Raw genomic sequence first — 15,601 nt, forward strand, 5'->3', positions numbered from 1 at the left:
TTTTTTTACTGTCACTGCCAGTTGGACAACTATGAATTCAGCCAAAATTCGTGGAAGCTTACGTGTAATTATCGCTGTGCTGTCCGGATTGTTTTGATTCGTACCGTCGCGCGGTTCACTCGCAGACAAGCCCATTCATGTTCAGTCTCCCGGGGACTATGGCTTCGTAGCCAGCTCACAACGCGACTTACAGGTCCACGAAGTTAATTGTCAACAACAACGGACTGGCTTCCAGAATGGCGGTGTGATTTCCCGCCGAAGGGACCGAGGTTCACCGAGCAAAATGGCTGGCATGGCCAGAAGTTTCAATTCTGATTTGTGACGTCAGAGCGCAGGCAATCAGAACGAGGCAATTACGTCATCGGCCAGCGCGGCGGGAGAGGGGAGGAAAGCGCGAAGTTCAAACGTGTTTACAGGGTCATATTGGGCGGATTAATGTAAAAATTGACGTAAATCAACTTTTTAATGAGTAAACTACTGGAAAATAATGATTTGAAGATTTTCTGATGCTTTCCTTTAAATCGTAGTTAGCTGATGACATTAGGTATTTAATGTTGATATAAGTTGTCATAGTTTGAGCTCGCCGCAAAGTCGTCTCTGTACTTTTTTTCGTGTTATCATCTTGAATAAAAACAATCTTGGAAAGTAAAGCCATGCACACATACAAGTATGCACACACAAGCTCGCGAACATACATGCCCGCACACACAATCATGCATGCATAAATATACTGACTGGTACAATAACAAGATTGAAGCTGCCAGAAAATCAAGCGAATTAGGCTAGATACTGCATAGCAGGGCTGGATATAATCGTTTCGTCTTACACCTTGGCAGTCAAACTCTTTTTGATTATACTCATCAGCAATAGTCAATATTTCTGTTGCATTCAACAGAGTGTAGTAAACTCTGCAAGGTACGGTGGTACTGTGGCAAATAGAACTTCCAAATGATTTTCTTATCTTTCGAAACTATCCCTGGATCGCTTATAGCCCTTGGACTGTTATATTCTACTATTTCAAGGAAAGTAGAAGCCCATCATGCAGATGGTCACGATGAACCAGAACGCGTGGCCGGCCCGGGATGACCTGGCGTCACTTGTAGGAATACAGGGCGGAGAATAAAAGTTGGGACATTTGCGCAGGGGATCCAGTTCGGGCCCGCAGTCAAGGTTGACATTGTACGGAGGAGGTGTAGCTCTCTCAGGCGGGAACGTGTCACACGAGATGTTCTTCAGCGCGTTCCCAGTAAGATCTATAGTTTCCAAATTTGGCAGGTTATCGAACGTACCATCTTCTATAGTGGTGAGGTCATTGTTATCCAAATAGACTCTAGTTAGCTCGGTCAAGTTCTGGAGTAGGTCCACGGGAATCGTGATCAATGAATTGTCCTCCAAATGCAGCGTACTCAGTTTCGACATTTGCCGGAAAACGTCAGAAGGGAGCGTTTTGAGGTCGTTTTTCCTCAGGTCGATCAACCAAACTTCGCTAAGATCAGCAAATACATCACTGCTCAGGCCCTGTAGCCTGTTGTCTTGTAGATCCAAGTCCTGCAGATTGTCAAGGTTGTCGAATACTCCAGTTGGAAGGGATGAGAGACTGTTGGAGGCGAGTTCAAGAGTACGCAACTTCGGAGCATCGCGGAAAAGTTCAGCATCGATGTTGGAAAGACTTATATTATTGACGGAAATGGTCCGAACCTCGGGAATGCTGACAAAGGTGTTACTACCCAGCTCCATCAAAGGGTTGTTGTCGAGATACAACAGACCCAACTGATCAAGACCTTGGAGCAGGCCTTGAGGAATGGCAGTCATCTTGTTGCTGTCCAGACGGAGCGTAAAGAGGTTCGGAACTCCGTTGAAGACTCCAGGCACGAGGTTGCCGAAGCCGTTACCGTTCAAGTTCAAACCGTGCAGGTCGGGAAATCTCACGAAGGCATCAACGTCAACATGCGAGATCTGGTTGTTGGAGAGATCTAGGTTCCGAACATGAGACGGAAGAACAGGCAAGATGTCGTCCAGTTCCACGATGCTATTTCCTGCAAGATTCAATGTGTAGAGTGACGTCAGGTCGGAAAAGATCTGTGAGGGGAGACTTGATATGGCGTTTCCGTCAAGCTTCAGGGCAGTCAAGTTACCGAGTCCACTGAAAATACCAAGCCTTAATGATGAGATTCTATTGTCCCCTAAGTCAAGGTATCTCAAAGCTATAAGATTCTGAAAAGTTCCAACTTCCAGAGTTGCTAGTTCATTTCTGTTCAACTGGAGGATGTCCAGAAGATTCAAACTATCGAAAGCGCCGACTTCGATCCGGGAAAGCCGATTTCTATTTATCTGGAGGTCGGTCAGCTGACGATAGGGGGAGAAAGCTTGCGCCGGAAGTGACGTCAGCCTGTTGTTGGTGAGTTGAAGTTTTTCGGTATCAGCCGGGATCCCCGTCGGCAGTTCTGTTAGGACCCTGCCGTCGCACAAGACCTCCCTGTCCCGACCGAAGGCGGAGCAGTAGCAGACGTCGCTCGCCCCGGTGACATTGTTACAGGCCACCGCTGGTTCCGCCTGGGCCGGGAGAGCCACCTGCACAAGTACCGTCAGCAGCAAACACAGTCTGACGTCCATCATGGCTTCTGTTTCCTGTAATAAAGTAAAGCAATTAATGTGGTTTAATGGGTTTATATTGCTTAGGGGGACACACCCCAGTTTATTTTGGGTCTCGAACCAAGCCTGCAAACCCTCAAGTTTAGCGCGCTAGCGACCGTCTCTTAATAACTTGCTTTAAGGAAATAATTCAGAAGAATATTAAAGAAAGGATATCCCTCTCTGGAAAACCACGTGTAATCACTGTGACATGTCGAGTTTCATAGTCAAGTTTTTTAATGTTCTGATATGGCTTTCATGTGTATCTGCCAGCTCAATTTGGTATTTTAGTCTGCAAAGTGGCGTAATAAATAAATTCAATTAGTTAGGAAGGCCGTTATACGGACACAGGCGTCCTTAGCGATCAGAATATAACATGATGTATTAAAGCAAAAAAAGCCAGAAAGTAGCAAAGCCTGCAATGGAGGCCAGGGTTTGTTCCTGTTCCCGACGGAGACTCAGGAAACAATTCACTCATGACATATGCATATGTCAACTATTCGTCATTTATAATTAAATATCCAGCCTTTGTCTGACGTCATTTGTTTGTCAACACCACAGAGGTACCCGGAAATCCCGGAAATGACTGGTGTGCGGTGAATGACGCTGCGTTTTATCGACGACCACTCGGCAATACATAATAATACTAATTATATTATGCAAATGGCTTTCTATACTCAGCCACCAGTTAAAATAGTGTTGAAACTTGGATATTAGAAATATGAAATCTATGCATAAGCCCCCGTTATATTTCCAATCTGGGTGATGTTACTATGCTGCTATTGTGATATTTACGTTGTGTCTCTGCTGTATGATGCTAATAGTTTGAGCCACTGTTGTGCCACTAGAATCTTAATCAGTTCACACAGTAACGTTCCCTCCCCTCCCAGAACGGCCTGACCTGTCCATGACCTTATGTCTAGTCACGGTGCGACTGGCACCCAAATCGGACAGACTCAAAGTCATTGCCAAATACGTGACCTACTCTCGCCGCTGGGTGGGTGTGCCAGTGAGAATCTATACAGATAAATGGTTCGTTTGTGTGGGTAACAAATCACACACAACCGTGACTCTAATCGGATACAAACAAAGCCTGCTGACTGTTTTAGAACTTACATGTAACATTACATGCATGTAACGTTATAGCGTAACATCATATCAATGAGGTTCATATCAAGAACCTCTTGGTCAAACTCATATTAAACAGTGCAGAACTCTTAAACTGTAAAAGGCGCCTGTGTAATAACATGTCAAACGCTGCTCGGCAAAACTATTGTAAAACTGCTCGTAAGTGTCTAAGTGACTGCGTTTTACCAACCGTTTTCCGTAGAGATGTTGCGATTCCGATGTCTGTGACTAGGGAGCGTTCGGACGAAGTATTCCGATCTGAGCTCGTTCGTACCGTGGCTTTATAGGGGAGACACCAGAATTAGCGCCTGCGCCTAGAGCACAAAGCCTTTCTTGCTGGGACTGTTTTATGTAAAAACTGGGACAATTTTGGGGCTGCGGTAGGAATTCCGAAAGACCTTATACTTGATGAATTACTTGTAAAAATTGACCTTTCTCCATCTAGTGGGTTTCCACATCCCCCTGAAATAGGGGTATCGTCGCCAGATAGCTGTTTTGAGCCAAACGGGCCAATCCAAGGGCTCTAATTAGGGGCCCTGGGGAGGGGGTCTATCAAAAGACTCATTTGAGGGTATGGCTTCAACTTTTGATGCTTGAGACAATTGCATATTTGTTTCCTCAACTCTCCCACGACTACCCTGGAGAAAACTGTAATTGTGGCGTCTCCCCTACGGTACGTTTATTTGTCCTTAGGCCACAGCAAGTAAATTTTATGGATGGCATCCTCTGCAGACTGCAAAAATAGTGCAATAGGGCGAAAAAAACAAGATGGGTGAAAAAAAAAAAGATAGCTACATTTTCAAAAATAGGCACCAGAAAGTTGTGATGACTGATGTAAAAAGAATTAAAGGGACAAAACATGGTATCAGAGCCAACAAGGCATTCATTCCTGTATTCAAGACATGTGCTGGTGTGGTAAAAGTGACACTAATGTGGTAGACTGGCATCACCAACATACTAGTAGTTGGTAACCACACTCATAGCTTCCATATTGGTGTCACTTTTACAACTATCCAGTAAGTTTCATTTCTACAACTACAGTCCTGGGTAACTCGCAAGTGTCACTTCTACAACTACAATAATTAAGCTACAACACAAAGTATTTGCTCATTTTGGTACTTGATCGTCATGTTGACCATCCCTGCAGAAGAAGAAAATTCTTTTTTCTAAAATCAGGCGAAAATTAATGAGCGCGCTGATGTCATCCATAAACGACATTTTCCGCCCTAATGTTGAAAAGAAATGCTGTAACGTTATACTGTTTTTGACAAGACATGTTAGGTGGGAAATTCAAAATGATTTCAGCTATGAAAGTACTGCTCATCATAGAAGTGAATATGTCAAGACAACGGATTATTAAAAAAAGGATGTCGTCGCACCTTGATTTTTAACCTCCTTGGTCGAACTGATTAATGTGACCTTATTTTAATATACATGGCATTCGCGTGCTTTGTTTGTCTTGTTTATTTAACACAATGTACCTATCAAACTAACAATTGAATACGTAACTGGCGAATAATGGATACTTTTGCCGTCATACCTTCCCTTCTTTTTATGGACAGTCCCACAGTGCCTCCTTCTTTGGTAGGGAAGAATTTACACAAACCTACCATCCAACATGTCCAAGGCATGTTTAAATTTTGGAAATGTTCCCACAAATGAAACAAGATCAAACAAAATCGACCGATTGAAACATCCTTGCCTAGATCGGCCTTGTCCTCCAAATCTCGTCACAAATTCACTATCTCTTCATAGCTCCTTGACGTAGCATGGGGAAGCACAAATGTCTTCTATTTGATTCCAGGTTCTGTTTTTACTTCTCATCCTTTCCTGTCCTCTAAAACTATCCCTCCGTCACCCCCCATCCTCCACCCCCTCAGTTTTCAGAATGGAGTGATCCTATCAAAACGTCTAGGGTTATTCCCGGTCGATGACCCCGGAAGTGCAGCGACCACCTCACTGCAATGTATTATCATGTATGTACCTGGATAAATCATTCGCGCTATGTACATATCGCGACGTCACCACTGTTTTCAGAACGGGACAGGAAATTACGTCACGGCGTTACCGAGAAGTGGGGTTACGTGCGTTATATCACCAACACAGGAAATGACATCAGGCTGTATTAAGGGACTGTACGATATTTATCAGGGGGGGAGGGCTGGTGCGTTAGGGGGGGAGGGCCATGTTAATTTTTTTTGAGGTGGGGGGAGGGCCATGTTAATTTTTTTTTAGATAGGGGGAGGGCCATGTTAATTTTTTTTAAAGAATAGTTCATACTATTTTTAGTTTTGATATCTTGACATGGCCCTAAAACTGTTAAAATAAGCCTCCTGAATAGCCTAAAATGCAAGAGCTTCCGGGGGGCTTCGCCCCCCTATGTCCCCCCAAAAATGGCACTGCCCCGGACCAGCGTTCCTGCCAGGCATACGTCATTCCGTCTTCGGACTTCTGGAAAGACGCACTCTGCTCGGCTGAGTGTGTCCATAAAAAATTTGAAAGAAAGGCTGACCTGTACCACCAGTGTACAAAATGTATCAGGAATCTTTTTAAAAATCTATCTTTATAAGAACGAATACTACCTTTACAATTTATACTTCAAATTGTTCACTTCCCGGTCATCCCGGTTGTCTGGGGCATGGGGCGGAGCGCGGCACGTTTTACAACTTGCGAACCCATGTGCGACACACCCCACGTCGCATCCAAAGAATCCAAAACTATAAACTTTATTTTTTATTTACAACATTTCTTTTGTTTCAAAAGGGTAAAATTTGCAGCGGAAAAGGGGCCGCAACATTGTTGTCAAGCGTCGATCGAGTCGGCTGTGCACTCAGTGGCACATGGCGCGGCACGCCCCCCTCCCCAGACGGATGGTCGATCGCAGCGCCCAGCACGTTCGGACGTCTTTTCTGGCTACTCCTTGAAGGCTACACCGGCACTGATCAATGCCAAAGACGCAGCAGATCGCCATCCTTCGTATAATGTATAACGTTCTTGGTCTATGTAAAAAAGAAATCCAGCCGGCAAATATTTCATGCCGAAAATGGGGTTACCTGAGGTCGCAGGAGACAAACGCACGCTCGTGGAAAATGACGGCGCGGCCCGCCCGTGTAAAACCCGACCAATTTAATTAATTTGAGTAAAATCATAGGGCAAAAATTTAAAAAAAAAAACACAAGCTGTGATGGCGCCGTTATTCTATCCTCTGGAAAAACTACTAGTATTTGATGCGGGAGGGCGCAACATCGATCGCACGAGGTAGACATTTTTTTATTCAATGCCGGAAAAAAATTGGCAGGATTTTTTCATGGGCTGACAAACTCACTGGCTAGAGCCCTGTTTGGAAGCATCAATAACCCAAAATTTTCATATAGACATGACTGGACAAATAATACCCGGGCCAGATCACGGACGGCTGATTCCCCGTGCTTTAATAATAAAGTTATAACGTATTTTTGGGGAGAGGGCGGACGTCGTTTACTAAGGAACGGGCGTGAAAAAGGCAAACGGCATCCAATCTCAAGGGCATAATTTTCCTCTCAAATTGCAGGAAATTCTGTTTTAGAGGGTTTGAAAATCCAAATTTTCCCGGGGGAGCAAGCCCCCGGACCCCTGCCCCGACGCTGTGAAAAAATCCTGGCGAGAACACTAGCTGTACCAGTTGGACGCCGGGCGCCCTTGTGCCCTGACATCTATATTAAGACTGTTTTATCGGTTGTTTTTCTACCCTTTTAATGATGCCTGTCGGGGGGGAGGGCCATGTTGATTTTTTTGAGGTGGAGGGGGAGGGTCATGTTAATTTTTTTTCAGATGGGGGGGAGGGCCATGAAAAATTTTTTTGATCGGACTTCCAACGCACCAGCCCTCCCCCCCCAATAAATATCGTACGGTCCCTAAGCAAAGCTATATAAAAGCCACGGTACGGGCGAGCTCAGAATACTTCGTCTGAACGCTCGCCAGTCACAGACATCAAAATCACAACATCTCTACGAGAAACGGTAGGTAAAATGTAGTCATTTCGACACGTATGTGCAGTTTTAGAACGTTTTGGTCGAGTTGTGTTTGGCAATTGTTAATACATTGGCGCCGCTCAGGGTTTTGCAATGTTATGATAATGTTAAGCTGTATGTAACGTTGCATGTACGTTCTAAAATACTCAGTTCAATCGGCTTTCTATGTGATTAGATTTACGGTTGTGTGATTTGTTACCTTCACAAACAAACCATTTATCTGTATAGATTATCACTAGCACACCCACCCATCGGCGAGAGTACTAGACGGTCACGTAATTAAGCGACTATTTGGCAATGACTTTGATTCTGGCGGCTAGTTTGGGTGCCAGTCGCACCGTGACGAGACATGAGGTCATGGACAGGTCAGGCCGTTCTGGGAGGGGAGGGAACGTTAAGCTTAGCGTGTGACTGATTAAGATTCTAATAGCACAACAGTGGCTCAAACTATCAGCATCATGCAGCAGCCAACGCAAATATTACACTTACAGTGGCACAGCATGGTAAAACGCGAGGTAGCATCACCTAGAGTAGCATCATACTACGGGGTCTTATGCAGAGATTTCATATCCTTAATATTCTACACTCTTCGACCATCCACTTCTGCCATTGAAGAAGTGATTGCTAAGCATAAGAAAAGGTCATTTGTGAGTGCATAATATAAATGAGGTCATAAATAGCATGATTGCCGAATGGGATATGTAAAACGCAGCGTCATTCACCGTACATTAGTCATTTCCAGGTACTTCCGTGGTGTTGACAAACAAATGAAGTCAGACAAAGGCCGGATATTTAATGATTACAGATGACGATTAGTTGACATAACTGTCAGGAGTGAATTGTTTCCCGAGTCTCCATCGGAACAGGAACAAACCCTGGCCTCGGTTGCACACTTTCTTGCTTTCTGGCTTCGAGCTCACTACATGTGGTTGTCTGATCGCTAACTTTTATGAACCTAAATGTTGCAAACCTGGCGTAATACATTGAAAAGATCCGAATTCATTCTTTTATCTGCTTGGAGATTAACTCCTATTGGGAGGAGTATAGATACTGTTGTCGTTTCCTGTTCTTCTTCCGCTGGGTTCCAAACATTGCATCACTGACTGACACACCCTTTTGCAAGGCTAAACAACATTCCATGTGACTTTGATACACTGGCAGACAGTAGGTGAAAATGCCCCATTTTGCGCTTAATTTTTCATTGGAAAATACTTTTGCCCTGAAATTGATTTTTTTTTTAATTTCATTTTATAAAGTTTTGTTTTTAGTTGGAGAGGTTGAAGAAACTAATAGGGATATCATTCATTCCCATACATCCTTTTTTTGCTTAAGAATTATTTCTTTAAAGCATGAGACGGTTGCTAAACCTGAGGGTGTGCAGCCTCGATCTCAGGACCCAAAATAAACAGGGGTGTGCCCACTAAGCAATATAAACCCATTAAACCACATCGCTTTACTTTATTACAGGAAACAGAAGCCATGATGGACGCCAGACTGTGTTTGCTGCTGACGGTACTTGTGCAGGGGGCTCTCTCGGCCCAGGCGGAACCAGCGGTGGCCTGTAACAATGTCACCGGGGCGAGCGACGTCTGCTACTGCTCCGCCTTCGGTCGGGACAGGGAGGTCGCCTGCGACGGCAGGGAACTAACAGAACTACCGACGGGGATTCCGCTTGATACCGCCAAACTTCAACTCACCAACAACAGGCTGACGTCACTTCCGGCGCAAGTTTTCTCCCCCTACCGCCAGCTGACCGACCTCCAGATAAACAGAAATCGGCTTTCAACGGTCGAAGTCGGCGCTTTCGACGGTCTGAATCTACTGGACAACCTTCGGTTGGACAGAAATGAGCTTGAAACTCTGGAAGTTGGAACTTTTCGAAATCTTATAGCTTTGAGATACCTTGACTTAGGAGACAATCGGATCTCATCATTAAGTGTTGGTATTTTCAGTGGACTCGGTAACTTGACTGCCCTGAAGCTTGACAGAAACGCCATATCCAGTCTCCCCCCACGGATCTTCTCCGACCTGACATCGCTCTACACATTGAATCTTGCGGGAAACAGCTTCGTGGAACTGGACGACATCTTGCCTGTTCTACCGTCTCATGTCCCGGACCTCGATCTCTCCAACAACCAGATCTCGCATGTTGACGTTGATGCCTTCGTGAGATTTCCCGACCTGCACGGTTTGAACCTGAACGGTAACGGCTTCGGCAACCTCGAGCCTGGAGTCTTCAACGGAGTTCCGAACCTCTTCAGGCTCCGTCTTGATAGCAACAAGATGTCTGCCATTCCTCAAGGGCTGCTCCAAGGTCTTGATCAGTTGGGTCTGTTGTATCTGGACAACAACCCTTTGATGGAGCTGGACAGAAACATCTTTGTTAACATCCCCGAGGTTCGGGTTATTTTCATCAATAATATAAGCCTTTCCAACATCGATGCTGAACTTTTCCGCCCTGTTCCAAAGTTGCGCACTCTTAAACTCGCCTCCAACAGTCTCTCATCCCTTCCAACTGGGGTATTCGACAACCTCGCCAACCTGCAGGACTTGGATCTGCAGGACAACAGGCTACAGAGTCTGAGTAGCGACGTTTTCGCGGACCTTAGCGAAGTTTGGTTGGTCGACCTGAGGAAAAACAACATCAAAACGCTCCCTTCTGACGTTTTCCGGCAAATGTCGAAACTGAGTACGCTGCATTTGGAGGACAATTTACTAACAGCGATTCCCGTGGACCTATTTCAGAACTTGACCGAGCTAACTAGAGTCTATTTTGACAACAATAACCTCACCACCATAGAAGATGGTACGTTCGATAACCTGCCAAATTTGGAAACTTTAGATCTTACTGGAAACGCGCTGAAGAACATCTCGTGTGACACGTTCCCGCCTGAGAGAGCCACACCTCCTCCGTACAATGTCAAGTTTGACTGTGGGCCCGAACTGGACTTCATGCGCAAATGTCCCAACTTCTATTCTCCGCCCTGTATTCCTACAAGTGACGCCAGGTCATCCCGGGCCGGCCACGCGTTCTGGTTCATCGTGACCATCTGCATGATTGGCTTCTACTTTCCTTGAAATACTTGAAAATGACAATCCACGGACAGCTTCGAAAGGTCAGAAACTCTGACACGCCAAAGTGCTGTATTTAGGCACGTTGGAACGGGGTTCATCTTGCCACAACGCCACCGTGCGTTGCAGAGTTTATTACACCCTAATGAAAGTACATTGTAGCTGACAGCAAGTTGCAACCGAAACATCGAATATTGTTGCGTGTAAAGAAAAAAAATAATTTCACTTCCGAGGTGAAAATGAACTCAAACGTATCTAACCAACCCTGCTATACAGTATAACCTAATTCAGTTGATTTTTTGGCAGCTTGAATACGTAATGTACGTGCGCCATTGTACAGGTCTCCAATTTAATGGCGTATATCAAGAATATTGAGATTAGTATGTTGATTCTATGCAGCTTGAAATGATATACGGGTGTACATTTTTTTATGTATATGAAAATATAAGATAGGTAGTTATATGTGTGGACTTAAGGAAAATTATATATGGATATGTAGATAATGGTGCTATAGCTATTTGTTATAGAGCTCTGTAGACCTAGTGAAGTGCTGTGATGGTATGGCAACTGTGCGTGTACATATAGGTGAATAATTAGTGTAACCTAGTGACAAAACAGTCTTCAGTGTGCGATTGTGCCAAATATCAATCTTTTTTTTAAATATTTGTCTTCATTTATCAGTATGTGGTGGCGTAAACATTTATGGAAAGAAAAATAAAGAATATAAACAACGACCTGTCGTTTGAAATAAAGATTGTAACAAAACCCCTTTTTGTGTTATAGTTATTCTTGTACTATTTGATCAAAGAAGGGACTGCTTATCAAATACTTTGTTTGTTTGAACCTTTATTTATTCATAAGAAGCCCAAATCGGCCTGCAGGCCGCTTTTCATTGAGGTCTTGAGGGAAGACGTAAGGGTCAAATTAAACATAACAGAGAAGCAGATAACATTGAGTTTTGATAAATCTATCAATATACATCATTACATATACATGGTGCAAGACATTTGTAGAGCTAAAGGTCAGGGTTCATAGTGCGTGTCCGTTCGTTTTAGTCATTTCTTTTACTTCAAGAGTCTCTTAAAGCAGGTCAGATTTGAAGCCGTACGTGTGTCTGGCGGTAGATTGTTCCAGACATTGTGTCCACGGTTGGCTATCGATCTTCTGAAGGTCTCTCGTTTAGGTGTTGTTGTTTTCAGAATAACCCATCAGTACCTCAATTTTTTCTCAATGACGCACATTTAAAGAAAAACACGGGTTGGAGAACACAAGCCCTTTCGTCATCACAAAAATAGACCAACGAACATCAAGATAGTTGGTTCAACAAAAGACCGCGTACGAGCGCCCCCTATCGGAGTTGATTAAAGGCGATTTATTTGCGTTTAATGAATCAGATGTTTCTTTCTTGGGTAGACCAGTAGTTACAAAAATCTATCTATATAACGGAAACTTACTTAAGAATTCTTGATAGAGATCTATCTATGAAGATTCCTCAATCTAGCTTTGCACGCATTCGGTAATGCTTGGCAAATGATTCCTTCTGTCATGTAGTTCAATAGAGCTACATGACAGAACACATCATCACTACATGTTTTCCTTTAACAACTTTCATGTTATTATATCTGGAGTGCGAGACTGTCAGAAAAGCCCTGTCGTTACTTAGAAAATATATTAATCATATTTCACCCTAACATCTGCTTGGAGATTAGGCTCGTTTCAGACAAAGAAGGTGTAGCAAGCAAACTACTTCATTTGTTCTTTCAAAACAGAACTACGTTACGTTATCCAGATTCACAATATGCCGTAACAAGCTGTCTAAATTTGGCCTTTCCTTTTTCTTTTTGAAAACTGGCGAAAAAATATGAGAAGAAATACATCAGCAGGGGACAGTCATGACAGGGCAATTTCCTCAATACTGGTGCTTCATTGACCGTCATGTTGTGCATTAGACGCACATCAAATGGAAACATCATAAGCGCCTGTAAAGCTGGTAATATATCATCAGAATAATCACATTCTGTGCACTTTGAGAAGCGACACATAGCTGATTAATGCTGTTAGAGACCGGTTGCAGTACTGTAATGAAATGAGTGTGGCCGAGCAAGTTCATGTATCCACTCATGGTCGGAAATGAAGCATGCGAGAGCATATGTTATCCTGGCATATTACTCATCTCCCGACATAGCCTCAATAGCAGGCTTCTTCCTGCTGGGCTTTTTATTGGACTATGACATTTTCTGATGGACTATGGGCTACTGTTTTATTGTATCCGGTTTATAACAGTTAGGCTGGGCAACTGCTAGAATTAGAACTGATTTACAGGTAGAAAATAAACCTTAATTAAGATTTTAAAAGTCCAGCCGAGAAGCCTGCTATAAAGCTACCACGACACACATCACAGAGGATTCAATAAACATGGAATTTCTTCGTAGATGAATAAATGCGAAAACCCCAGTCCTCAATCATGACAGAAATCATATAAGGAAAGAGGAGTTCTATATCTCGACGTTTTACCTTAATTTCATGAGCGTTTGTCTGTCCAGTCTGTACAACCATGATGCTGGCACGCAGTATGTCATCCTGCCGACAGAATGTAGGGGTAAACTCAATGGATAAACTTTGCCGTTAAGACACCTTTTCTCTAAATTGGACATAAAGGCTCGTGTTGGCTTATATTAATGAAATTTCCGCGCACTGATGTGGATATATGTATCAAGTTGGCATATATGTGTGACAGTCGGCAGAATGTGGATACTGAAGGCTGGTATTCTTCTGATCACACGTGCTCTCATACCAGGTATGTCGACTTTCATATATAACGTTGTTCGTCTTTCTTTGCGGCTCGTAGGCTTTTAAGATAAGGTAAAAAGGTGCGACAGGTTTTTCCAGCGGACGATTGTTACGTTACCAAAGAACGTGTCGTAGTATTTTGCATGTCAATGCAAGAGACTAGACGATATTCCGGTCCATTATGTTATGGGTGACATTCCTTTGTATCTCTAAAACTAGAGATACAAAAAAAATTAGTATATCAATTTGTGAATTTCTTAGTTGGCAGAACATGTCAGTAAGAAATACAGACACGATGTTTTCATGCATGGAAAACATGTTTCAATCATTCTGTGGGTACAAGTAAAACATCTGTTCCGATACTGTGTTACATCATCTGTTTTCCTCCCAGTTATTTGCCAAAGCACGAGGATGTTTCTGCAAGACGCGCTCCTGACGAACTACAGCACACACGGGGCGGGCGCGCTGCCTGTCGCCAACCCCACCGCGGCAGTCAACCTGCTCTTCGGCGTGGCGATCCACCAGATACTGGAACTGGTAATGTCGGCGTTTTTATTTTCAATCTTCCGGACGTTTCGAGTGACATCCATCACTCTTCTTCAGCTTCACTAGAATGAACTGTTTTTCTAGTTAGATGTACAGCTGTACTTGTATTGAATTGTTTATGCCAGTTCATTCTAGTGACGCCGAAAAAGTTAAGAGTGATGGATGTCACTCTAAACGTCCGAAATAAATACCCGTTTTTATCCAACTCTAGAGATTGAATTGTATTGTAATATTGTTTACCTGGATGTATTACCATCCTTAACAAATCTGAAGCTTGTTTGTTTGTTTGTATTGCTATCTTTTAATTACATTGGGAAAGATTTATCATTTGATCCACTCACATCAGGATTCGTATCTTTTCGATAGGTGTGATGGTTTTCTTAACGTGTTCGAGGTGTGGCTGTGCTCGAGGTGTAAGTGTTATTGTATGGTATAATATTTCTTTTTTTTTTCAGCGTGGCTCAGAGCAAACACTGTCACCCGTTTATGGCTGCGTATGGTGAGTTAAGATGCGCCCATGAAACAGGCAGAAATGACAAATGTACTTTTATGTAATGTATGCACATAATAAGAATAGCGGCTCCATTGTGAGATATTTTTACAAGGTTTTGTAGCTGTACATTGATTCAGGACGCTGTAAGTTACTGCCGGGCTTTGGTGTCAAACATAAATTTCTTATTTCCTTCATATCCCTTTTCCTCTGGAGAACTTAAGAATCACATGGATTAATTCATTATTCTTGGTGGAAGTCTTTTACAACAAGATCTTATTGCTATGTTATTTTTGTCGCAAACTGGAATTCATGGATTGTATAAAGACGTGGATGTGTTCTTGTACTTGAAATCATATCATTGCGCACAATACTAAAAGTGTCATAAAACGTCTTGTATTACAGTCATGGCAGGACGATTTCCTCAAATGGAATCCTGAGAAACATGGCGGTATCGAGACCTTAGCCCTGCCTGTCAAGAAGGTGTGGACACCGGATATATTCCTCTATAACAAGTAAGGCCATTTACAATGTTGTAGGCATGTAGACTAGAGAACCCCTATCCCCTTTTCGTAGTCTTAAAATCTATTTAACCCCTAAAACTAAGGGACAATTGAAGAACTACCTCTTGTTCTTGTAATGTATAACTATAAGACTGCAAACAAGAGATCGCCCTGCAACAGTCGTCGCGCGGCAATGGACATTCCAACATTATGTGCGGCTACTTTCCAACATTGTGTGAGAGTACTGTGTGGTTACTACTTTCCAATATTGTATGTGGTGGTTACTTTCCGACATTGTTTGTGGCTACATGGGCATACAAACATATACCGTAACTTATGATTTTTCCCAATATCTGCGGCATGATCAGAAGAACATATATACGGCAAATGAACTCCGCCATTGTTTGTAAAGGAAGTTGGTGTTATCGTTG

The 15,601-nt window shown here is 43.3% G+C and overlaps 3 protein-coding genes across 3 annotated transcripts in view; 2 read left to right on the top strand and 1 right to left on the bottom strand.

Moving 5' to 3' along the window:
* Positions 1-522: 522 nt before the first annotated feature.
* Positions 523-4,143, bottom strand: LOC118432489 (insulin-like growth factor-binding protein complex acid labile subunit). The gene is made up of 2 exons (XM_035844077.1): positions 3,950-4,143; positions 523-2,628 (listed from the first exon to the last, which is right to left on the bottom strand). Exon 2 carries the CDS (start codon positions 2,614-2,616, stop codon positions 1,018-1,020), a length of 1,599 nt encoding a protein of 532 aa, XP_035699970.1. The 5' UTR covers positions 2,617-2,628; positions 3,950-4,143; the 3' UTR covers positions 523-1,017.
* A 3,514-nt stretch (positions 4,144-7,657) lies between these two features.
* Positions 7,658-11,606, top strand: LOC118431981 (leucine-rich repeat-containing protein 15-like). The gene is made up of 2 exons (XM_035843440.1): positions 7,658-7,757; positions 9,237-11,606. Exon 2 carries the CDS (start codon positions 9,249-9,251, stop codon positions 10,845-10,847), a length of 1,599 nt encoding a protein of 532 aa, XP_035699333.1. The 5' UTR covers positions 7,658-7,757; positions 9,237-9,248; the 3' UTR covers positions 10,848-11,606.
* A 3,872-nt stretch (positions 11,607-15,478) lies between these two features.
* The window catches only part of LOC118432270 (neuronal acetylcholine receptor subunit alpha-6-like), a 3,025-nt gene continuing 2,902 nt past the window's right edge, over positions 15,479-15,601 (top strand). The window contains exon 1 of the mRNA XM_035843806.1: positions 15,479-15,499. Within this exon, the coding sequence (XP_035699699.1) occupies positions 15,479-15,499 (21 nt within the window). The remainder of the gene's footprint in view (positions 15,500-15,601) is intronic.

This window comes from Branchiostoma floridae, chromosome 15, assembly GCF_000003815.2.
Source record: "Branchiostoma floridae strain S238N-H82 chromosome 15, Bfl_VNyyK, whole genome shotgun sequence".
NCBI classification, from domain to species: domain Eukaryota; kingdom Metazoa; phylum Chordata; class Leptocardii; order Amphioxiformes; family Branchiostomatidae; genus Branchiostoma; species Branchiostoma floridae.

What these genes read in the sequence shown, in the direction of transcription:
- LOC118431981 (XM_035843440.1), top strand. Translation starts at nt 9,249, where the DNA reads ATGATGGACGCCAGACTGTGTTTGCTGCTGACGGTACTTGTGCAGGGG.
- LOC118432489 (XM_035844077.1), bottom strand. Translation starts at nt 2,616, where the DNA reads ATGATGGACGTCAGACTGTGTTTGCTGCTGACGGTACTTGTGCAGGTG.